Source organism: Pelodiscus sinensis, chromosome 4 (genome assembly GCF_052426305.1).
Source record: "Pelodiscus sinensis isolate ZL-2025 chromosome 4, ASM5242630v1, whole genome shotgun sequence".
NCBI lineage: Eukaryota > Metazoa > Chordata > Testudines > Trionychidae > Pelodiscus > Pelodiscus sinensis.
In genome coordinates, this window is record NC_143055.1 from 112,917,793 (window position 1) to 112,942,737 (window position 24,945).

At 41.9% G+C, this 24,945-nt stretch overlaps 1 protein-coding gene across 9 annotated transcripts in view; it reads left to right on the forward strand.

Annotated features, from left to right (window-relative positions):
* The window catches only part of EMCN (endomucin), a 94,947-nt gene that overhangs the window by 19,514 nt on the left and 50,488 nt on the right, over positions 1-24,945 (forward strand). For 3 of the 9 annotated variants that reach the window (XR_001368133.4, XR_012904047.2, XM_075929663.2), the window contains 4 exons: positions 12,052-12,099; positions 14,774-14,809; positions 16,667-16,714; positions 20,422-20,535. Coding sequence is in view for 1 of the 9 variants with exons in the window: in XM_075929663.2 (XP_075785778.2) it covers positions 12,052-12,099; positions 14,774-14,809; positions 16,667-16,714; positions 20,422-20,535 (246 nt within the window). In the remaining 8 variants the exon portion in view is untranslated. The remainder of the gene's footprint in view (positions 1-12,051; positions 12,100-14,773; positions 14,810-16,666; positions 16,715-20,421; positions 20,536-24,945) is intronic. The other 6 variants (XR_012904053.2, XR_012904049.2, XR_001368135.4 and 3 more) reach the window with 4 other exon arrangements.

Sequence of the window (24,945 nt, forward strand, 5' to 3'; positions counted from 1 at the left end):
CCTGGACAAACTGGAGAAATGGTCTGAGCTAAATAGGATGAAGGATAAGGAAAAATGCAAAGTATTCCACTTAGGAAGGAACAATCCATGTCACACATACAAAATGGGAAGTGAGTGTCTAGGAAGGAGTACTGCAGCAAGGAATCTAGGGCTCATAGTGGAACACAAACTAAATATGAGTCAACAGTGATACGGTGTTGCAAAAAAGCTAACATGATTCTGGGATGCAATTACATGAGTGTTGAGAGCAGACACGAGAAGTCATTCTTCCGCTCTACTCTGCACTGGTTAGGCTTCAATTCGAATATAGTATCTGGTTCTGGACACCACATTTCAAGAAAGATATGGAGAAATTAGAGGAGGTCCAGAGAAGAGCAACAGGAATGATTAAAGGTCTAGAGAACATGAGCTATGAGAGAAGACTGAAAGAATTGGGCTTGTTTAGTTTGGAAAGGAGAAGACTGAGAGGGGATAGTCATTTTCAGGTATCTAAATGGGTGTCACAAAGAGGAGGGACAAAAATAGTTCTCTTTGGCCTCTGATGTTAGGACAAGAAGCAATGACTTAAACTTCAGCAAGAGAGGTTTAGGTTGGACATTAAGAAAAACTTCCTAACTGTCAGGGTGGTTAAACACTAGAATAAGTTGCCTAGGGAGGTTGTAGAATCTCCATCTCTGGAGATATTTAAGATAGATATCTATCAGGGATGGTCTAGACAGTACTGGGTCCTGCCATGAGGGCAGGGGACTGAACTTGATGATCTCTCGAGATCCCTTCCAGTTCTAGTGTTCTATGATTCTGTGATCATCTGAATCACTCCTTATACACATGTGTTCTTTCCAACAATGAAGTGCCCACAATTTTTATTTTCATTTATTCAATTGACCATAAGGTGTATTGAGAAGAAATTATGCTGTAAAGATTCTCTGATCTCTAGCAACCAACTGAATACCTTTAGGTAATATCTTTAGAGAGGCTCTGCACCAAAAACATGCCTCCAAACAACTCCAGCCTTTGGGGAAAACTGAAAGCAGCCCTTGAATGCTGATGACTCAGAGTAACATGCATCTGAGCTTGGGTGGTGCCTGAACCTCTGTTAATGCCACAACCTCCACACAGCCATTTTTAGCATATTCGTTTGAGCCAAGATTGCATGAGTCTGTCTACCTGGGCTGGGAGGCGTGCTCCTAGCTGGTGTGTAGACATATAGGGCTCATCTATATGAGATTCATATGGGAATCTCATATAGGAAGATTCGAAAGAGGACATGCAAATTCCTCAAATTTGCATATCTTCTTCTGATCTCACTTTCGAAATGAGGTTTAGGTGGTTTTTCGAAAAAAGGGGAGGTTGCCGAAAAAATGCATCTTGATTACTTTCACTTTCGAAGGCGAGATCGGAAGAAGATATGCAAATTCCCATATCCTCTTTCGAATCTTCCGCATAGTCTAGATAAGCCCATATTGATTAGTGAATTTAGAGTAAGTTATGGACATGAAGAGCAATTGATTACAGTACTGTTTTATAACAATGCTTAACATACCTGAAGACATTTCAGGATTCCCTCCTCCTAGGTTGTCTTTTTTCAAGAGTAAACATACCTAGATTTTTTTACCTATCTTTATAGATTAGGTTTTCTAGAACTTTTATCTTTTGTCTTTTATCTTTTATCTTTTATCTTTTGTTGCTTTTGTCTGGTCTGTGCAATTTGTCTATTGTGGAACCCAAAAATGGACACAATACTCCAGCTGAGCTCACCTGTGCTGGCAGGACAATTACCTCCTGTGTTTTACATACAATCCTTTTGTTAACACCACACCAGGATATTTGCCTTTTTCACAAATGAATCATTCTGTTGTCTCGTATTCAATTTGTGATCCACTGCAAACCCCAGCTCCTTTTCGGCAGTACTGACACCTCACCAAATATTCCCTATTTGTAGTTGTTCATTTGATTTTTTTTCCCTTCCCAAGGAAAGTATCTTGCACTTGTCTTTGCTGAATTTCATCTTGTGTATTTCAGATCAATTCTTAATTTCTCAAGGCTATATTGAATTCTAATCCTCTTCTTCAAAGTGCTTGCAATACCTCTCAACTTGGTTTCATCTGAAAATTTTATAAGCATGAATTTTGAATAATAAGTTGAATAATATTGAAGCCAGAACAAATCCCTGTGAGACTTCACTAGTTACATCCTCCCAAGGTGACAGTGAACCACTAATACCTGCTCTTTGAGAGTAGTCTTGCAATCAGTTGAGCACTCACTTTTCAGTGATTTCATCTAGTCCACATATCCTTACGGTTTGCTTATGAGTGTGCAAACTAGACTCTGCCAAAACCATTACTACAATCAAGATATGTCATGTTTACTGATTCCCCACAGTCACTATACACTGAAGAAAGTAGTTTGGTTTAGCATGATGTATCCATGTTAGTGGTTATACTCTGTGCTTGCAAATGGATCATTTAATAATTTGCTCAAGTTTCTTTCCATGTATCAAAGTTAGCCTGACTGGCCTATAATTCCTCAGGAACTCTTTCTTTCCCCTTTTTAAAGATAAGCCCTACATTTGCCCTTCCCCGGACCTCCAAGAGTTGTTAATAGTTCTGGAATGATTGCAGCTATTTCTTTATGTATTATACGGTGAATTTCATCAGGCTCTACCAATTTTAATGCATGTTCTCTAAATATTCTTTCACTTGTTTTTACCCTATTATGGTTTGTTTTCCTCCCCCTTTTTGTTAATATTAATTATGTTAAGTATCTTTTCACAATTAATTTTTTTAGTGAAAGTGGAAGCAAAATGGAGAGAATATTGTTAAGATAATAGGACCCCCAGTCATGGTAGGTTGAATCTAGAGGAGCCGACAGCCATGCTGGGCCCTTGGGTGAGGTGGGGCAGGGCTTCACGCAGAAGGGACAAGGCTCAGGGGCAGCTGGCCCTCAACATCACCTGGACTATGGCACCCCTATAGCACTGCTGAGAGTGTGCCCCACACTGCCGGGAGTGTGCCCCATGGCACCCCACCAGTCTAGGCAGCCTTAAGAGCTTCCTGTAGTGCCACAGTGGTTTAAAGGGCTTGGTGCCTAGGGCCCCTTTGAATCATTGGGCCCCTGTGCAATTGCCTGCTTTTTATTTTTTAATATTTTAGTTTATTTTATAATAAACATATGAGGAAGAAACCTTGTTGATATACCCAACTATGTATTTCTGCCCAGTTATTCCACCACTGTATACAATGGTTCCTCGCTCTTTTTTGCTGTGGAGCTCCCTTTGGCTTGTCTTGGCAGATGGGTGTTCCCATTCCCTTCACATTCCTTTGTGTCCTGACCCAACACAGTTCCATTACATCTCATTTCCTCTGTTCTTTACCTCTCCTGTCCTTCCTCTGTCCTCTTCTTTCCATCCTGTTATTTTCCCCCTCATTTCCCCCTCTTTATGGTCTATTTTTAGTCCTTTTGGCTCTTTCCTTACTTTTGGCTCCCCATCCTAGCAGCTCCATCTTCGCCATCCTTTACTTGATAGAAGGTACAAGCTGCTCAGGGACCATGCTATGAACATGCTGCCCAGATCTGAGAATCTCATAGTTGTGTATCACATCGGTGTATTTAGTATCAGGGGAACACAAACGAGAGGAGCTTGGGTGAGGAAGCTGATGCCCCGCAAGTATGGGATGATCCCACCACTGGCTACATGAGGGATACTGCTGACACAGGGAGGACAGGTAAGCTTTACAAAGATCTGACAGGTGCTTTATCTATAGTGGTAGGAGCTTGCATGCTTGGGACTATAGTGATTCTGAAATTAAGCATGAACTTGTCCCTCAGGCCATTCATTTGCATCTGCCTCTCATGGTTATATAAAAAGTGCAGCAGTAGAGTATTCTTCTGAGGCAAGGGGATCCCTGCTTCCCCTTGGATGAGCTTCCTGTGATCCAGACTCTTCTGTTTGCAGGGCCTTCCTTCAACTATATTTCCCCACACCAAGGGTAGAATTCTATCTTTGGCATTCCCCAGGCAGTGGTATGAGAACCCAGGCCTTGCCTCTCCACCAGCTTCCATTCCAGGGCCCAGTGTTAAATAGCTAAGCCCTGCACCCTGAAATGCTTTACTTCTGCTTCTCTGGTTCACTTCCTACCAACCTGTCTCTTCCCATTGGATAAAGTCTTTTATTAGCTGAACTCAAAAGATAAAGGCCTTTGGAGAGGTATGACTTCCTCTTTCACTGACTGGGCCACATCCCTGTGGCCAGACCTCAGCAACTCATGCAGTGCTTCTTTGCAGGAGCTCCAAATAGAAATATCTTTACCTCCACTGTTTGTCACCTCCTGAGCTGCTCTGCACCTCTGTTAAGTCTCTTCTCCAGCCTGTGCATATTTTGCTGGTGTGGTGAGGCCACCTGGGGCCAGAGCAGCTTTTTAATACCTTCCTTTCTAGTGTGGAGTTTGTATGCCCCATTCACAGTATGGCAATAATTTAAATTATTTTCTTAAATCTGCTTATTACCACTGACACTATCAACACATTAGGATTCTAGCACTCAAAATCCAGGGGTTCAGAAATGTGTGTACATCTATTTTTTTTATCTCACATATAAAATCAAGCTTCCTAGTTCCTCTGTCAAGACTAGTTCTAATAACCTAATTCTTCTTTTGCTTTCAAAGAGGACAATATGAGCAAGGCCAAATCACTGGTTTAGAAGGCAACTCACTTCACTGAGGTGTTACTTGTGAACACCAAAATGGTCATCATATTTCTCACTCATGCTTCACTCGGGCATAAATCTGGAAAACAGTATTGGTATAACTAGCTACCTATTTCTTTATTTTATATATTCTTAAACCTTTTTGGACTCTTGTATAGTTGTATTCATTTGTCCTCCTACTGCATTATTTTAACAATGATAGTGGAGCAAAGTTAAATAAATATATTTTGCCACAATTGCACTGCTTGCTTCAGAAATGACTCTTTTATTCCCTCATGAGAACTCACCACCGCAAGCAACTAAAGAAAGAGTTTTGATTCACTGTTGTGAGTTATTCAGTATTTTAAAATTTTTTTACTGTATGTGATGGACTGTTTTGACCTCACCCAGAAGTTCAGGAGGGAAGGAGTTAACCTGTCGTTCTAAATAAACAAGCAACTAGAGCTATCTGCCTTTAGTATGAGGATCCTGTAAAGAGCCAACTCTGCAAGCAATGAGTCACCCTAGAAAAGGGATGTGCCATGGGAAGTCAGGGGCTGGGTACTGACTAACTATATTTAATCAGAGAGAAGGTGGGGTGGAGAGGAATGTGGGCAGGATAAGCTGCTCTGTACATTTGGGAGCTGGTTGAAGCAAGCAACCACTTAAATGTTATTTTAACTGAAGAAAACTAGGATTACATTTATGGTAGTGCTTAAAGTGGTGGGGCCCTTTTAATATTTAGTATTGATCTGCGCAGGCGTGTTGTTTAAGCCATATACTGATGTGGAGACTTTTTTGGTGTGGCCTTCCCCTGACTGGCATATCCCAAGGGCACTGTGGTAATTTAAGGGTAGTGACTATGCTAAATTTTGACTTAGAAAAGGGGATCAAGTTTATCATTTTCGTTTAGGTTTTATAGTGGGTGTATTTTAAGATTCTGTTCCGTCCTTGGATAGTTTCTTATTGTAAAATACTTTTTTAAAAAATGGTGGTTATCTTGTATATGTATTGAACTTTTCCAGGAGAAGGAGTTCAGGGCTTTTTACAAATTATAGTTCTATATTAACTATTGGACTACTTCTGCCCATAGATACAGAATGACAGACACATGCATGCACTCCGTGAAGGAGCGGGGTCCTGCTCCTTCGTCTCTCGTGGCCACACTTGGCCTCACGGCCTCCCAGCCATCCTCTTATAGCTTTTTTTTGTTTGTTTTAAGGTTCTCTGGCCTGGCCAGTAGCCTATCAAAAACACAATTAATAGCAGTGCCGCGGGCGTTGCACCTGCTTATGGCAGACGGGGTACAGGGACCTGGACCCGCCCTCTCTCACAGGTCCCAGCCCAGGGTCCTAAGGACAGACTCAGTTAAGGTCCTGTCCGGCTGGTGGGGCCTCCTGGCGTAACATACCAGCCCACGGGCTAATAGAAAGGAAGCCCCACCCTGGGCTACTTCCTACCCCAGTGTAGCTGAAAAGGGAGGGGTTCATTATCCCCTCTCAGTTGCTGTGTTCGACCCGGCAGTCAACATGCTGCCTGTGCCTGTCTTCCTCCCTCCCGTTATCCCACTCCCTCTTTTCCCTCTCTCTCTCGCTTGCTCCTCCTCCCTTGCTCCAAGCACTCCTTCCTCGTGCTCCCTCCACCCCCTTTCTCCGTCTTGCTGTCCCCTTTTGTATTTCCCGTCGGACCTTCAGCACCAGCCCCTCCCTGCCACACACGCCCTGCAGGTCCCCCGGACCCCGTCTCCCTACATCACTCTCAGTGCGCCCTTGGTACGGCCCAGGCATGTGTCTCCTGGCTGCAGCACCGCTCAGGGAACATGCAGCACAGGCGGTGGGCTGCATGCCGCGTTCCCCATAAGCATGGGAATTGGGGTATGCTGAGTGCGGGGAGAGTCCATTTTGCCCCAGTGGGGTGAGTCTGCCCCGTCATGCTCCTATTAAGAAAGATGAGTATAAGGCTGTGTCTAGACTGCAGGGGGTTTTTTTTGAAAAAAGTAGCCTTTTTTCAAAAAAACTTCACCTGTGTCTAGACTACAGCCGCTTTCTTTCGAAATTAAATCGAAAGAACACAACTTTCCTTTCGATGACGGTACTCCTCATTTCACGAGGAAGAACGCCTTTTTTCAAAAGTGTTCTTTCAAAAAAAGGAGTTCTTGAATGCAAAGAGGGCTTTTTTGAAACAGAGCATCCAGACTACCTGGGTGCTCTCTTTCGAAAAAGTGGCTCACTTTTTCAAAAGAAGAGGTTGCAGTCTAGATTCTCTCTTTCAAAAAAGGCTCTTTCAAAAGAGGCTTGTAGTCTAGATGTACCCTAAGCGTGTATATCTAAGGGCAGACTTTGGCCTTATGTACTGTCATTGAAATGCAGTCAATTTTTGATGAAACATGGCATGCATATTGTAAAAACCACACAACATCTTAGTTTTAGGACTAGAAAAGAAAACTGTGATCTAGAATGAAGCAGGGAATTTCAGGTATGCAGATTATACCCCCATTGGCATTTGGCCAGGTTGTTGAAGTTAAATTAATATATTTGCCCTCCTCAGGAGTGTTGTGATATTTTTCACTACTTCATGTTTCAAGAGTTTCCTTTTCAACACTTCCTTCCTGGCTTTTCACAGGGCCTCTCAAACATTTATCTGGCCATAATACAAAAACCAATCTTTTTTGCCCAAAATGGAATCAGGAATACAGCCCACATGGGGCAGATCAGGATATGCCTAGGTCTCAGCACGCTGTTGCTACAATTTTAATTCAGTAGTTGTTAAAGAAAAAGCAACCAGAATACAGACAACTATCAAAATATCAATGAGACGTGAGAGTGTGTGTGCGCACTCATGCGGGCACCCCTAAAAGAAATATTGTAATCATTATATAAAAGATAGGTCAAAGTTTAAAACAAGCTTCTTAATTATGCAAGCAAAATTCTCAGTGGTATCTCTTTATAAGCCATTGAATGCACAAAACAGATGCACTTGCAAAATTTGCAGAGGGGATTTAAGGAGACCACTAGAAAACATGCTCCGAAATAAATTAAACTAGTTCCTGGAATCATAAAAAGCACAAAATAATTGGCAGTTTTTTAACGATAAGGTTAATCCATAAGCCATCAAAGTAAAGTATTGCCAGTGCTCAGAGAGCTTCTCTGCAGAATGATTCCATTTTTCCTGCCTTTTTTGATTACTGATTTTTCCTTTGATACACATCTGTTCAGAACAATGGTTAACTAATAATGTTTATTTTATCAAAATATCAGCACAAGAAAATTTACCTACGATTCCAACATCTAACACAATTGAATTGACTTCAGATAAGACTACATCCTTTTATAATCTCATAGGTTTAGAACAGACATATTTAATCAATGATGCTTCATGCATTCTTGGCATTTAAAGCCAAGAACACAGTACCATTAAATCTTTTAATTGAATCTAGTATATAGTACAAGCCATTACATTTCTTTCTGTTATTCCTTTATTGACTCCAATAACTTGTGTTCGGTTAAACCTTATTATCCAGAAAAACATCGAGTTTTGCGGTGAAGACATCAATAGATGGTTCCCTTGGTAGTTTGTTCCAATGATTAATCAACCTGTTTTAAAATGTGTGCCTTATTTCTCATTTGAATTTTGTCTAGCTTAAGTTTCCAGACTTTGGTTCTCCTTATTCTTTTCCCTGCTAGATTAAAGAACCCTCTTATACCTAGCATTTGATTCCTGTGAAGGTTTTTATATGCTATAATCAAGTCACCACACAGCCTTCTTTTCAATAGAATCTTTAAGTCTCTTAGTTTAAGCATTTTCTCCAATCCTTGGACCATTTCTGTGGCTTCGTAATGCATATTTTTCTCAATATCCTTTTCACAATAAGGGCACCAGAACTATATGCCATTCCAGTATTGGCCTCACCAAAGCTGTATGAAGAAGTAAAATCACTTCCCTAGTTACTACTCCCCTGTTTATACATCCAAGAGTCACATTAGCCCTTTATAGTATGACATTGTACTCGGAGATCATGCAGAAATGCTTGACCACTATTACCTATAAATCCTTTTACAGAGGCGTAGCCATGTTAGTTTGTTTCAGCAAAAGCAATGAGGAGTCCTGTGGCACCTTAAAGACTACCAACTTCATTAAGACACAAGATTTTGTAGGCTGGAACACACTTTTGTAGTGTAGACGTAGCCTGCAGATGTGTAACTTTTTTTCATTTGTTTATATACAAATGCATTTTATCTGCATGGACCCAGTTTATCATGTGATCCAAGTAGCTTACTATGAATGCTGTGACCCCAGTTGGTGGATACCTGCAGCTCATTTTTGCAGATACAGATGTGGAAGCAGTTACAAATTTTATATCTAGAACCCTGCAAATGTGTGGCTATCTTCTTTATATCCGCATCTACAAGTGTGAATACAAATAGCCACAGCTCATTTTTGCAGCTACAGATGTGGCTGTGTCTACACTGGGCCACTTATTCCAGAAAATCAGCCGCTTTTCCGGAATAAGCTGCGAGCTGTCTACACTGGCCCTTGAATTTCCGGAAAAGCAATGATGCTCTACTGTACAAAATCAGCCGCTATTCCGGAAAAACTATTCTGCTCCCGCTCGGGCATAAGTCCTTATTCCGGAACACTGTTCCGGAAAAGGGCCAGTGTAGACAGCCCAGTAGTCTTTTCCGGAAAAAAGCCCAGATGGCAAAAATGGCAATCGGGGCTCTTTTCCGGAAAAGTGCATCTACATTGGCCACAGACGCTTTTCCAGAAAAGGGGCTTTTCCGGAAAAGCAGCCTGCCAATGTAGACGCTCCTTTTCCAGAAAAACTGAAAACAGAATAGTATTCTGTTTTAAGCATTTCCGGAAATTCATGCCAGTGTAGACACAGCCATTTTGTATGCACTCAGGGCTCACCCTTAATTATGTAAATCTGTGTGTTATCCACAAATTGTATTAGCTGTGATAATATATTTACTTTCAGATCATTCATGAAAATGTTGAATAGTCTCAGTCCTCATATTGATCCATGTGCAACCCTGTGATACACACACTATTTGATAATGATGCCCCATTGACAACTAATGTTTTAGTTCAGTCATTCAACTACTTAACACATGCTTTATCGATATTCTGAAGTGCTAATTTTTAATCAAAATGTTGCGTATTACTAAGTCAAATGCCTTATAGCAGTCTAGGGGCTTATCTATACATGACAGTTAACACTGGAAGAAGGTAAGGTGTGTATTTAAATCAATTAACTATACCTGACTATTTTAAGTGCTGGATGCTTTTATACTGGAATAAGAATACCTTATTTCAATTTAGTTTAACCCGTGTATTCTGAAATTAAAAGCACCCACATATAGAGGTGATCAGGAATAGCTTTTTCTACATTAACCAAACTTGTAGTTTCAGCGGCGAATGAAAGCAGCTGTGACTTTGTTCTGTACTGCAGCCTCTTTCTCTGTTTTGTGATGCTTTGCTGTGAAATCAGTTCTGCTGTTACCGAGCAGAGAAAAATCTTTTCCGCAGAGGAACCCCAAAGTCAACTCTCTGAGTAGATACGTGATGAATTAGTGCAGCAAGTATCAGCGGGAAGGGCAGAATTATATCACTAAGTGACCAAGAGGAAAATGTCAGGGGACATCAGAAAATTTTGACACAATGACTCCACCTAGCATAGTGCATTATCCTGCTCTTTCAAAGAGATGTACAGATGTTATGCCATTTGATCCTGTTAATATCAAAAACAGTTGCTAAGCTACAAAACCTGTGTACCATGTTGCATGTTGAGTGGTTAGACTTTACTTATTGCTTTGTGGCTCAGATTGAACAATTTGCAAGGTAATCCAATGAGCTAACACAACCTGGATGGTGCAGCTTAAACTTAGTCACAAACTAACAAGCACATGGGCTGTAGGAGAGGACTATGAGGCTCAAGGGTTGTTTGTAGAATGCAGAGCCTTTTACGGCTAGCGCCCCGATTAATATATTGCCTACATATCACTAATATCAGGGAGCAGATGAGGAAGCATCTTTACTCGTATTCTAAACAATAAATCATGGACTGTTTTTTAGACTTTTTTGATACCTAAAATTCCTGCTAGTGTAGTTATAGTGGTTAGGAGTTTGACTGGTGTATAAACAGTTATATTTGCTATGATGTATTATTTTGGTAGAGGGAAATGGCATAAGCCATACCAGCAAGAGAATACTTTTGCTATCACACCTCAGACACATTCACTCAGGAACGAACCCTTGCAATAAACCAACGTTTCCCACACATACAAGAGACACTATCACAGGACCTACCCATATAAACCACAACATCAGAGGCTTATGCAACTGCAATTCCATTAATCTAATGTGATATATGACATCAAGTGATATGACATGCTCCTCTACCATGTATAGTGGCCATACTACACCATCTCTATAACAAGGGATTAATAGACAAAAGACAGATATCAGGAGTGGTAACACACAGAAACCTATAGGGGAACATTTTAACCTGCTTGGGCATTTACTAATGGACATTAAAGTAGCAATTCTTCTACAAAGGAATTTCAAAAGTCAACTACAGAGAGTGAGCAAGTGGAATTGACCTTGATATGCATTGACCCGTGTCCCTTGGCTGGAACAAAGACTTGAACTGGATGGCCCATTATAAAACCAGTGTTCTTTACATTCAACTCCCCATTGACATAACACTTCCATCCCACTAAATTAGCCTCATTAGCACTGACACTACAACTGACAGATTCTTTTCCCCTCTCCCTTCTTTTTCTGTTATATAGTCTGAGGGTCACCCCTTTTTTCACCACTCAAGCTCATCTGAAGAAGTGGGTTTTGCCCACAGAAGTACTACAGGACTACTTGTTTTCTTCGCTAGCTCTTTCAAAAATAGCTGAAGCCTACAGTTTGTTGTCGCTAACACTCCACTGTGAGTTAGAGCATCAACAATTGAACAGGAAGTGGTGGGCTGTACTTCGATAAAATTTCAGTAACCTGAAAAATGGGTGTACTTCTATTCTCATCCATCCAGTTTATATTAATCTTTTTTATACATTTTCAGGAGAAATTAGCAAATCAGTAGTCCAGCAGTTAAATTCCTCTATGCAACCAATTATTACAACAGAAACCCCTAAGATTTCCATGTGCTTTGGCCATGCAGCTCCCACTGATTTCCATTAGATGTGAATGTACGTGGTATAGCTAAATCCTGCACATCTCTGGAAACGTAAGGGAAAGCACTATGATCCTAAATGTTACAAATGCTTTTGTATGCACACATTATTAACTTTAATACTTTAACACCAAACAGAACTGGAAGAAGGCTGCACTAACACAATCCTTTTATTACTTTTCAGTTCCCGCTGATTCAAACAGTGAAAAAAACAACACCCCAATTGTCTCAGGTAAGCACTCTACACTGCCTGTGTCCCCTAATTCTTGTCACTCTTGAGGCTTAAATACTGCTACTGATTGCTTTTCTAATCAAGGGCACTGCAACCCTTCTGCTCCCACCCTGACATAAACCCTACATTGCATGTGGAGGAGTAACTGGCTACAATGTGGCTCATCCTGAGACCGGTTCAGTTCAATATCTTCATCAATGATTTAGATATTGGAATAGAAAGTATCAATAATAAGTTTGCAGATGATACCGAGTTGTGTGGGGTTGCAAGTGCTTTGGAGGATAGAGTCATAATTCAAAATGATCTGGACAAACTGGAGAAATGGTCTGAGCTAAATAGGATGAAGTTTAATGAGGACAAATGCAAATTACTCCACTTAGGAAGGAACACACATACAGAATGGGAACTGACTGTCTAGGAAGAAGTACTGCAGCAAGGGATCTAGGACTCACTACAGAGAGTGAGCGAGTGGAATTGACCTTTATATGTAGGGCTCGACAAATACACTCGCCTGTGGGGAGTAGATTTTTAGCAGCTGGCGAGTGTAGGGGCAGACTAGTCCTGTGGGCCATTATGACGGGCTGGCTGAAGCCCGCACAATTGGCGGCGTGGCCCCATCCGATCCGCCAGCCGGTGGAGGAGCAGAGCGCTGCTGGGAAGGGGGAAGTGCGGCGATTCTTGCCACCGGGGTGCTTGCGTTCGCTCCGGCGTGAGGAGGCAGGGTGGGATGCCAGGACACCAGCAGGACGTGGCCCCACTAATTTTAAAGGGCCGCAGCAGCTCGGCTCTGGCCACATGTCCCCAGGAGTTGGCTGCAGTGCAGCCAGGCCCCGCTCTGCCCTGCCCCACCGGCTCCAGTCCTGCCACAGCCCGAGCCCTCTCACTGGTGAGAGACCGCTCTCTTCCAGCCGCCCAGCTCACTGCGCCTGCCCCGCGCCCCTTTATCTCCGCGCTGCCCATTCTCCACGCCGCCCCTGCTCCCCTGCACCTCGAACCTCTTGCTCTCCCTCTTACCTGTGACTCTCTGGCTCTGCACCACCCTTACACCCCACACCCTGCTCCCCACAATGCCTGCCCCCCCAGCTCTGTGCTGCCCATTCTCTGCACTGCTCCTAGACCCCGATCCCTCTGCCCCTCCCATTCCCTGTGTCCCAGTCCCCGTGCCTCCACCGAGCCCCGCACCCTTCTCTCCCTGATCCCTGTGTCCCTCTGTGCCTCCCATTCCCTGTGCCACCCTGTACACCTCCACTGTTCCCTGCACCCCTCTGGCTCTGTGCTGTCCCTGCATCCCCTTGGGTTGGGAGTGAGGGGTGCTCTTCCATAGGGTGGTGAGGGGGTGGGTATGAGGGAAAAGAAGGCAAAGGGGGCAAGGACAGTGAGGGAAGGGTGAGGTGCCAGGAGAGTTCAGGCGCCAGGGGATTCTGGAGCTGAAGCAGAAGGGCAGACACTTGCAGGGGAGGGACCAGCACCAGAGGAGAAGGGCAGGGAAGGTGTGTAGAGGGAGGTGTTAGGAGAGGGGATGAGGAGGGGTAGTTCACATGTGCAGAGTGGGGCTACTGGAGGAGTGGGCACAGGGAGAAGAGAAATGCTGATGGAGGGGGGCAGGTCTCCGGAAGGCTGAGGGCAGTGAGAAGGGCAGGAGTCAGGACAGCAGAGGAGGGTGAGGAGTAGGGGGGCAGCAGGCACCAGGGGAGATGATGGAGCAAGGGGAGGAAACATGGCAGCAGAGGGAAAAGGTAGAGGTTTATAAGATATCTATGAATAACTTGGGTGATATTTATTAATAACTTATTAGTAATTACTGTTTTTATTCTTATTAGGAAGTTATCCCATTAAAAAACACTTTTTTGGGGGGCGAGTCCCTTTTTTGTCTAGCGAGTAGGGTTTTCCATAATTTGTAGAGCCCTGTTGATATGCATTGACCTGTTTCCCGTCACCCGAATAAAGACTTGAACTGTATGTCCCATTATAAAACCAGCGTTCTTAACATTCAACCCCCACATTCACATAACACTTCCAGCCCACTCAATTAGACTCATTAGCACTGACACTACAACTGACAGGTACTTTTCCCCTCTCCCTTCTTTTTCTCTTATATATTCTGAGGGTGTCCCCTTTTTTCTCCACTCAAGTTCATCTGAAGACGTGGTTTTTACCCACAGAAGTGCTACAGGACTACTTGTTGTCTTCGCTAGCTCTTTCAAACATAGCTGAAGTCTACAGTTTATTGTCACTAACACTCCACTGTGAGTTAGAGCATCAACAATTGAACAGGAAGTGGTGGGCTGTACTTCGATAAAATTTCAGTAACCTGAAAAATGTGGGTACTTCTGTTCTCATCCATCCAGTTTATATTAATCTCTTTTATACATTTTCAGGGGAAATTAGCAAATCAGTAGTCCAGCAGTTAAATTCTCTCTATACCACTAAGTATTACAACAGAAACCCCTAAGATTTCCATGTGCTTTAGCCATGCAGCACCCACTGATTTCCATTAGATGTGAATGTACATGGTATAGCTAAATCCTGCACATCTCTGGAAACGTAAGGGAAAGCACTATGATCCTAAATATTAGAAATGCTTTTGTATGCACACATTATGAACTTTAATACTTTAGCACCAAACAGAGCTGGAAGAAGGCTGCACTAACACAATCCTTTTATTACTTTTCAGTTCCCACTGATTCAAGCACTACCCCAATTGTCTCAGGTAAGCACTCTACACTGCCTGTGTCCCCTAATTCTTGTCACGCTTGAGGCTTAAATGCTGCTACTGATTGCTTTTCTAATCAAGTGCATTCCAACCCTTCTGCTCCCACCCTGACATGCGCCCTACACTGCATGAGGAGAGTAACTGGCTACAATGTGTCTCATCCTGGGACTGGTTCAGTTCAATATCTTCATCAATGATTTAGATATTGGGATAAAAAGTATCACTATTAAGTTTGCAGATGATACCGAGTTGTGTGGGGTTGCAAGTGCTTTGGAGGATAGGGCCATAATTCAAAATGATCTGGACAAACTGGAGAAATGGTCTGAGCTAAATAGGATGAAATTTAATGAAGACAAATGCAAAGTACTCCACTTATGAAGGAACAACCAGTTTCACACATACAGAATGGGAACTGACTGTCTAGGAAGAAGTACGGCAGCAAGAGATCTAGGGCTCATAGCGGAACACAAGCTAAAGATGAGTCAACAGTGTGACGCTCTTGTAAAAAAAAGCAAACATGATTCTAGAGTCCAGTAACAGGAGTGATATAAGACATGAAGTGCCAGCAATGCTCCTCTGCCATGTATAATGGCCATACTAGACCATTTCTATGATAAAGGATTAATGGACACAAGTCAGATATCTGGAATGGTAACACACAGAAACCTATAGGGGAACATTTTAACCTGCCTGGGCATTTACTAGTGGACTTTAAAGTAGCCATTCTTCTACAAAGGAATTTCAAAAGTCAACTTCAGAGAGTGAGCGAGTGGAATTGACCTTCATATGGATCGTCCTGTTTCCCTTGGCCTGAACAATGACTTGAACTGGATGGGCCATTATAAAACCAGCGTTCTTTACATTCAACCCCCCATTGACATAACACTTCCATCCCACTCAATTAGCCTCTTAGCACTGACACTACAACTGACAGATTCTTTTCCCCTCTCCCTTCTTTTTCTGTTATATAGTCTGAGGGTCTTCCCTTTTTTCTCCACTCAAGCTCATCTGAAGAAGTGGGTTTTGCCCACAAAAGTACTACAGGACTACCTGTTGTCTCTGCTAGCTCTTTCAAACGTAGCTGAAGACTACAGTTTGTTGTCACTAAGACTCCACTGTGAGTTGAAGCATCACCAATTGAACAGGAAGTGGAGGGCTGTAATTAGATAAAATTTCAGTAACTTGAAAAATGGGTGTACTTCTATTCTCATCCATCCAGTTTATATTAATCTTTTTTATACATTTTCAGGAGAAATTAGCAAATCAGTAGTCCAGCAGTTAAATTCCTCTATGCTACCAAGTATTACAACAGAAACCCCTAAGATTTCCATGTGCTTTAGCTATGCAGCTCCCACTGATTTCCATTAGATGTGAATATAAGTGGTATAGCTAAATCCTGCACATCTCTGGAAACATAAGGGAAAGCACTCTGATCCTAAATATTACAAATGCTTTTTTATGCACACATTACAGGCAGTCCCCGGGTTACATGAGTCCGACTTACATGGGATCCCTACTTACAAACGGGGTGAGGCAACCCCGCACTAGCTGCTTCCCCCCAGCAGACCAGGGAGATGCGGAGCGGCTTTTCTCAGCAGACACCTCAGCTTGAGAATAAAGGACTGAGGGAAGTGAGGTGTGGGAGAATAAAACTGAGCTCTGGAGAAATGTTTGGTTAGAGTTTCCCCTACAATATGTACCAGTTCCGACTTACATACAAATTCAACTTAAGAACAAACCTACGGTCCCTATCTTGTACGTAACCCGGGAGCTGCCTGTATTAACTTTAATACTTCAGCACCAAACAGAGCTGGAAGAAGGCTGCACTAACACAATCCTTTTATTACTTTTCAGTTTTCACTGATTCAAACAGTACTACAAGCAGTACCCCACTTGTCTCAGGTAAGTAACCTACACTGCCTGTGTTCCCTAATTCTTGTCACACTTGAGGCTTAAATGCTGCTACTGATTGCTTTTCTAATCAAGGGCACTCTAACCCTTCTGCTCTCACCCTGACATGCGCCCTACACTGCATGTGGAGGAGTAACTGGCTACAATGTGGCTCATGCTGGGACTGGTCCAGTTCAATATCTTCATCAACGATTTAGATTTGGCATAGGAAGTTTCACTATTAAGTTTGCAGATGATACCAAGTTATGTGGGGTTGCAAGTGCTTTGAAGGATAGGATCAAATTTCAAAATGATCAGGACAAATAGCAGACATAATTCTGACATCCAGTAACAAGAGTGATATATGACATGAAGTGCCAGCAATGCTCCTCTGCCATGTATAATGGCCATACTAGACCGTTTCTATGACAAAGGATTAACGGACACAAGTCAGATATGCGGAATGAAGTTTAAAGAGGACAAATGCAAAGTACTCCACTTAGGAAAGGATAATCAGTTTCACACATACAGAATGGAAACTGACTGTCTAGAAAGGAGTACTGCAGAAAGTGATCTAGGGCTCATAGTGGACCACAAGCTAAATATGAGTTAATAGTGTAATGCTTTTGCAAAAAAAGCCAATATGATTTTAGGCTGCATTAATAGGAGTGTTCTGAGCAAGACATCAGAAGTTATTCTTCTGCTTTACTCTGCCCTGATTAGGCTTCAATTGGAATATTGTGTCCAGTTCTGTACACCACATTTCAATAGAGATGTGGAGAAATTGGAGAAGGTCCAGAGAAGAGCAACAAGAATGATTAAATATGAAGGAAGACTGAAAGAACTGGGCTTGTTTAGTTTATCAAAGAGAAGATTGGCAGAGGACATGATAGCGGTTTTCAAGTACCTAAAAGATCGTTACAAGGAAGGAGAAAAATTGTTCTCCTTCGCATCTGAGGATAGGACGAGAAGCAATGGGCTTCAATTGCAGCAAGAGAGGTTTAGGTTGGACATTAGGAAAGACTTCTTAACTGTCAAGGTGTTTAAACACTGAAATAAATTGCCAGGGGGGAGTTTATGGAATCTCTATCTGTGGAGATATTTAAGAGAAGTTTAGGTTGACATCTATCAGGGAAGGTCTAGACTGTGCTTGGTTCTGCCATGAGGGCAGGGGACTGGACTCGATGACCTCTCGAGGTCTCTTTTAGTTCTAGTGTTCTATGATTCTATGATTCACAAGGTTTTCACTTTGCCTGGGATTCAAAGGTCTCTGAAACTTGCTGTTCATGTAAAATAATGACTATGTAGCACTGTAAAGACTAACAAGATGGTTTATTAGATGATGAGCTTTCGTGGGCCAGACCCACTTCCTCAGATCAAATAGTGGAAGTGAGGAATAAATAAAATGAGGAAGTGGGTCTGGCCCACGAAAGCTCATCATCTAATAAACCATCTTGTTAGTCTTTAAAGTGCTATATAGTCCTGCATTTTGCTTCAGCTACACCAGACTAACACGGCTACATTTCTATTACTATGTAAAATAAGGAGAGAGATTCTCTACAACGCAAACCTGAACATATGTTTAAAGAAGATTTTTTTTATTGCTGTTTTGGGAATATGTAGGTAGGTAGAAAATTGTGCTGAACTCCTTCAAGCTGTTTGCACAAACTTAATTCATTCCCATTGTGCTTATATGTTATGATATAGTCCTTAACTACATGTTCCACTTCATTCTCAAGTTTAACTCTCATGCTCATGATTTAAATCGTGGTATCGGTTGGCTTGCAGATTATCAACCAACCAAACAATGAAGGTGCCAATAGTTCTTGATGTCTGTGTAGAATCTGATGTTAGTGCTCTTCTTTTCCTAGTTCAAACTAATGGTTCTTATCAGCCTCTTTTAGCTAATTAGTCTTTAAGGCTTTGTCTACACTGCAGGGTTTTTGCAGAAGAAGCCTTTTTGTGCAAAAGTTTTTGCACAATAACTTCTTGTGCAAAAGCGTGTCCAGACTTCAAAGTGCATCACAAAAGCAATGTGCTTTTGCACAACAGATCATCCACATTGCATGGACACTCTTGCGCAAGAAAGCTCTGCTTGCCATTCTGCAAATGGCAATCAGAGCACCCGTGCTTTGGCCAATAGGGTTTTCTTGTGTCCACACTTGCCTTTTTGCTCAAGAATTCTTGTACAAAAAGGAGTTATTCCTCGTGGGGAGAGGGATAACTGTACTGGCAAAAGCCCTCTCTTCTGCCAATTTACTTGAGCAAAAGCGTGCTTGAGGTTTGGATGCTCTTCTGGTTTTTGCGCAAAACCAGAAACCTTATAGTGTAGATGTAGCCTAAGATGCTAATAGACCATTTGTTGTTTTTTAAGTTTTTCCTGTTACAGACTGACTGAGCTAACCCTTTGAAACTTATTTACCTAATGTCCTCTTGCTTCCTTCCCCCAATTTTTTTCCTTCCTTATTTATTCATGGTTCTGGATCTCCAACACTCCAGTCATCTGAAGAAGTAGATTCTGCCCACGAAAGCTCATGATACCATCTATATGTTTTGTTAGTCTTTAAAGTGCTACCAGACTATTTGTTGTTTTTTAAGTTTTTCATGCTTGCACACTATTTTTCCTCACTGATCTCTGCCTCATTGGTGGCACAGGATGGATATTGCTCAATTGATGAACAAGTTTTTCAGTATTTTCTTTTATCTTTCTTGATCAATGTATGGCCCCATACCATATTTACTGTACATTATTGAAACCATGCTCAGCAGACAGAATTATTAATTTTCTCATGAGCTTTTCTCTGGCAATTATTATAGTAACTAAGGCCTTCACAAAAAATTATTCATTTCTTTACAACTGTTCTGGGAGATAAAGGGGCATTATTATTCTGATTATACAGAAAAGGAATTGAGGCACAGAAAAGATTAATTAAACATATCCACTAATTTTGGTACCCAATTTGTTGAGCTGTCTGGGATATGATTTTTCAGAGTACTTAACATTTGTGTAGTACTTCAGATGTTCTCAGCTCAGCTCCCATAGAGTTCAGTTGCAGCTGTGAGCATTCAACACTTCTGCAAATCAGAAGTTGAACAGGCAATACATGAATAACACACAATTAGTGACCACCTGTAAAAAGTTTGGTTTAATTGACTTACCTGCCATTCCACAGGAACTCTGTGGCAGAGGCAAGGATAGAATCCAGTTTCCAGAGCAACATTCAGCTGTCTTAAGCATGACAACATTCTTTCTCTTCCTGCAAACGCTTGCCTTATTAACTACTCAACTTCCAACTTCTGCCACAAATGAAGCAGGGGTCCTGTGAACAATTTCCTCCACTACACAACGCTGATTTGGCCTTAGCACAAATACAGCATATGCACTGAATGGTGCAGGAGCTGTGTGAAAAAAATACTATGTGACCATGCAATTAAGGACTGTGATAATGCATATGCATGAGGGGGGAGGGTTGAATTAAGTTTGCATCGTCAAGCTTAATTTTGGCATTTCCTAGCTTTTGAAGGTTTTGTTTTGCAATCCCAACAATGTTCTTTTAATGGATGGTTTTTCTATTGCAATTTCCTAGGGTTGGGGTTTTTTAAAGCAAAATTAAAATACAAATTCCATCATTACTAGAATCTATGAGAGGATGGGCTATGCTTCATAGAGTGCAGAAGAAAAAAATAAAATTAAAGCATTTGAATGTTCTTTCTTTCAGCTGCTTCAACTGCACCCTTGGAATCAAGTTCCCAGATCAAATCTTTACAACCATCAGAAATGGTCACTGCATCATCACCATCAATAACAGAAGCAAGTGACAAAATTAGTAACAGTAAGTGAAAACATTTGCTGACCAACTGGTGAACCCACTGGGGCCTGCATTTCTGAAAAATAATGTGGAACAGTATTGACAGCACAAACAACGCAGGTCTGGTGGCAGAATTAGGGGTCTGAGAGCCATTGTTCTCATAGCCAGGGGCGGATACAGGGCAGGGCGAACGGGGTGGCTGCCCCGGGCCCCGTGCTTCAGAAAGCCCCGTGCATGCGCCGTGGCACCGCCGCGCATGCGCATGGCGTCACTGTGCATGCGCAGTGGCAAAGGGGGGGCCCCGGGGAATTATGCTGCCCGGGGCCCCGCAAAACAGTCATCTGCCCCTGCTCTTAGCTACTATGTGTACATCTCAGATATGTCATTCCTCAGCAAAATACAATAAACCTCTCCATAATGAAGTCTTATGCCAGTGGCTCAGACACTAAAATATTTCATTTGTATTAGAGAGGTGACTTTGAACCAATGCACTGGATTAGAACATTATAATTTGAGATGTGGGATGGTAAAGTATTTGGTTTGTTTTCTGAAACAAAATGGATAGGCAAAACATGACTATTTAAGATCCAGAATAGCATTCCCATACATAAATGATAAAACCCAAGTGATAGTACTGGCTCAAAACAGATGTGTCTGGCATTTATTAAGGAGTTGTGAGACGAAAATGGAGGCAGGGTTCTGCAAAGCCACTTCTGGCCATGAGTGGGAGCTGAGTAGGCTGCTGATCCTGTTACAAAAGTGGGACTAGAATACAGTTCCCTCTCCCACCACAGGGTTGACCATGAAAAAGTAGTTAATTCAGTACAAACTTTTGTTCCTAAGGTAAATAGATGTCACTCTGAGCAGATCTATTGAACAATAAGGTGTCATTTTCACACTGTGGCCACATTTTAGCAAAACCCTCAAGAATGCACTTTTTTATATATGGTTAGGTGCCTTACCAAATAAGAAAGGGCTTTATCACTTATCTTAAATTGAACACTTGCTTAAGTGCCTTGTTGAATTGGACCTTTTAAAATACTATTTTAAAAGTCACTATAGCATTACAGACCTTAAAGATAGAAATATTTATTTGGTCTTGTATCCCAGTACCCTATAATTCATAATGGCTGTGTCTAGACTGGCAAGTTTTTTGCAAAAGCACTTGCTTTTGTGGAAAAACTTGCCAACTGTCTACACTGGCTGCTTGAATTTCCTCAAGAACACTGACTTCCTACTGTCTGAAATCAGTGCTTCTTGCGGGAATACCATGCTGCTCCCATTCGGGCAAAAGTCCCTTTGCACAAAGCTTTTGCGCAAAAGGGCCAGTGTAGACAGCTCAGATTTGTTTTGCACAAAAAAACCCCGATCGTGAAAATGGCGATCGGGGCTTTTTTGCGCAAAAGCGCGTCTAGATTGGCCACGGATGCTTTTCCGCAAAAAGCGTTTTTGCGGAAAAGCGTCCATGCCAATCTAGACGCTCTTTTCCACAAATACTTTTAACCCAAAACTTTTCCATTAAAAGCATTGCGGAAAATCATGCCAGTCTAGACGTAGCCAATGTCTTCCCAACATATTCTCCAAAATGTCACCCACTATAGTTTTAAAATGGCACAAGTCAAAGGGGCTTTTTTTCTTTCTTTCTGTGAGTCTCTGTTCTATTGTCTTTAACTGCTTCAATGTGAGTACAGGATCATTTATGCTAGGGAAAAGTAAACGTTTCCAAACTATTACTTCCACACTTTTGGGTCTGAAAATTAGTCCTCTCCTTGTCAGTTACATCTTCAAATTCTATACAGATCAGAATCCAGGCTTTTCCTTTGTATTAAATAGCCTAATGTGTTTGGCTCGCCTGTATTTTGACCAGTCCTAGAAGTGCTGCTATTGCAGAAAGCATGGGTGAACATCAGGCTAGAAAATACCCCCAATGCAAAAACTACTGAAGCGTGTGAGGCAGTGTCAGAAGCCTAAGCAAAAATCACTAGTATGGCCCCTGGTCCTTTCTGTTTGATAGAGGTCCCTGACTCAAGGGTATCAATGCAGCATGGCCAGCTGGAACTAAACCATACTGATAGGTAGGCCACTGGCCTGTGAGGAAATGCTGATGAGGTAGGGCATGCTTGTCTGTGCAGCTTAGTTCCAGGTGGTGGTCAGGACTGATATCCAGGAGGAGGCCAGGCTTGGGAATCTCTTCAATATTTTGAAGCAGTGGAGGCAGAATAAAGGCGGGGAAGTCTGGTACGTGGTGTATTCCACAAGCAAAACAGACATCTAAATATAATGATGTGTCTCAACAAGAAAAGGCTCCAAGATACAGGGCCCCAAAATATGTGGGTATTTGAATTGAAATGGGTGCTGAAATTTTAATTCAGGACTATTTCAATTCAGGAACACCCAAAACACCCTCAGTCTGTATCCAGCTTAATGGATAGTCCTTACTATATAGAATCACCTTACTTATTAAAGCCCTGTCACTTGGAGCAAGAAATGCAAACATTCAGTTTGACCAATTGATTCCCATTTATAAACTACTTCCAAAGAAGCAAATGTTTCCTGGTCACATCTGCGGTCCTTACCCAACCTTTGTGCTTCAAATCAATGGGAGCTTTGATTAAGGACTCTGGGATTTAGCCCCATACATCAAAGTAGGGTCATTTCAATGTTCATTTACTAATATGGTTTTGATTTGAAACTGCATGAAGGGTGGCCTTTCTTGCATGCCCACTCTAGCAAGCTTTTTTCCATCCTTTCCCCTTCCCTTCACTGCATATGCAAATTAATAAGACCATATATAGCTGTCTCTGGGAGGCAAAGCTAATGCTGGATTTAATAAACAACCAACAATCTTTTTTTCTATCCCAAAATACCATTTCATCAAAGCCAGAATGTTTTGTGGAAAGGTAACAGTTTTGACAAAAAATATTGTTGGGACAGTTTCTCTAATCCAGGATGGGATTTCTGATGAGTGTGATCCTGCACAATAGCAAGGCTGGTTGGTCATTTACCTGGGATGGGGGAGATACAGTTGAAAGTCCCTATTCTGCCTGATTCAGAACAAGAATCTGAAAGTAGGTTTCCTGCATCCCATGTGTTCAGTTGGTTCTTCCATGAACAGTTGTTCTGGCTTTAATGCAGAATGAAAACCAATTTTGAAATCTTAGAATTTTTCATGAAAGGGGATTGTTGTTTTATGGCCAGCTCTAGACAAGAGAGAAAATGCAGCAGTGCCCCATGGCCTTGTGGGGGTATGGTCAGCTAGCCTGGGAGCCTGGACAGGCTCCTTGATCCTTTATACAGACAGGCAGCTGGCCATGCTCCCAAGCTAGTTTGTAGCATCTCTTGGGCCCATGAAGCACTGTTGGCTCCATTGCCTGATCCAATACATCTACATTCCACCTTCATTCCACCTACATTCCATTGGCACACTAGAGGGATCTGTGGGGGGAAGCTTCCTGCACCCTTGTTTCCCTCTGTGACAAGCACACCAGACAGACCAGAATTCTGCCCTTATAATGCAGAATAGTCTATTGGTATATTGGCCACTACCTTTATTTTTTTACCTTTCTTCATTCCTTCCCTCTCCTCCTGTTCCACACACACCTGTCACAGAGGACAAGCGACAATAATTAAGATGCCTTTATGATATTTTAAATTTCACCTTAAAACCACCATGTGGGCTCGCTAACAAAAACAAAACATTCTGCAAAAGAAGGCCTTTTAACTGGGGAAATTATATTCCACGCCCCAGCCCCTAGTGAAAGCTTCAGAAGATAATCCCATCCACACAGCAGAGATTTGACAGCTCTTTCAATCTCTGCTACTATTTCTGTTGCTGCTGTCACCTTATGTTAAAGATTTGGGAAAAGACCTCACAAAATCTGTGCACTTTATGAAAGAATGTGATAACCTCTTTTCTCTGTCTCTTATATTTCTTCCCCTCCACGGGCATTCTTTCCCGCTGCCTCTGTCAAGTCACTTCACTGCTGTGTGCCTCAGACTCCCCATCTGTAAAATGGGGATAATGATGCAGACTTCCTTTGTAAAGCTGCTAATAAAGGCTGTGTTTTAGTCACATCTACAATCAGCTGCCATGTGCTATTGACTATAGGTGCAAAATTAAGAGGCCTGAGTGAATTCTCTTTTAAAATTTGGTCTTGTGCATCTGTGTGTGTACAGTGTAAGCTTCACAGAAATGACTTCTTTTTCCACTTAAAAATCTCTGACTGGAAATAACTTTTGACTGGAAACACTGTTTGGCATAAAAGATGCTTAACCAAAGTAGCTTCAATTTTTAAAGCATATCTGTGATATACTGAGCTGATTGACTACATATATATATATATTACACTCAAGTAATTTTGGTTTTGACATTCACAATCATTTTTTGGCTTATTTGATGTGGTTCTAATATTAAAACTAGTTAGCTAGCAGCCT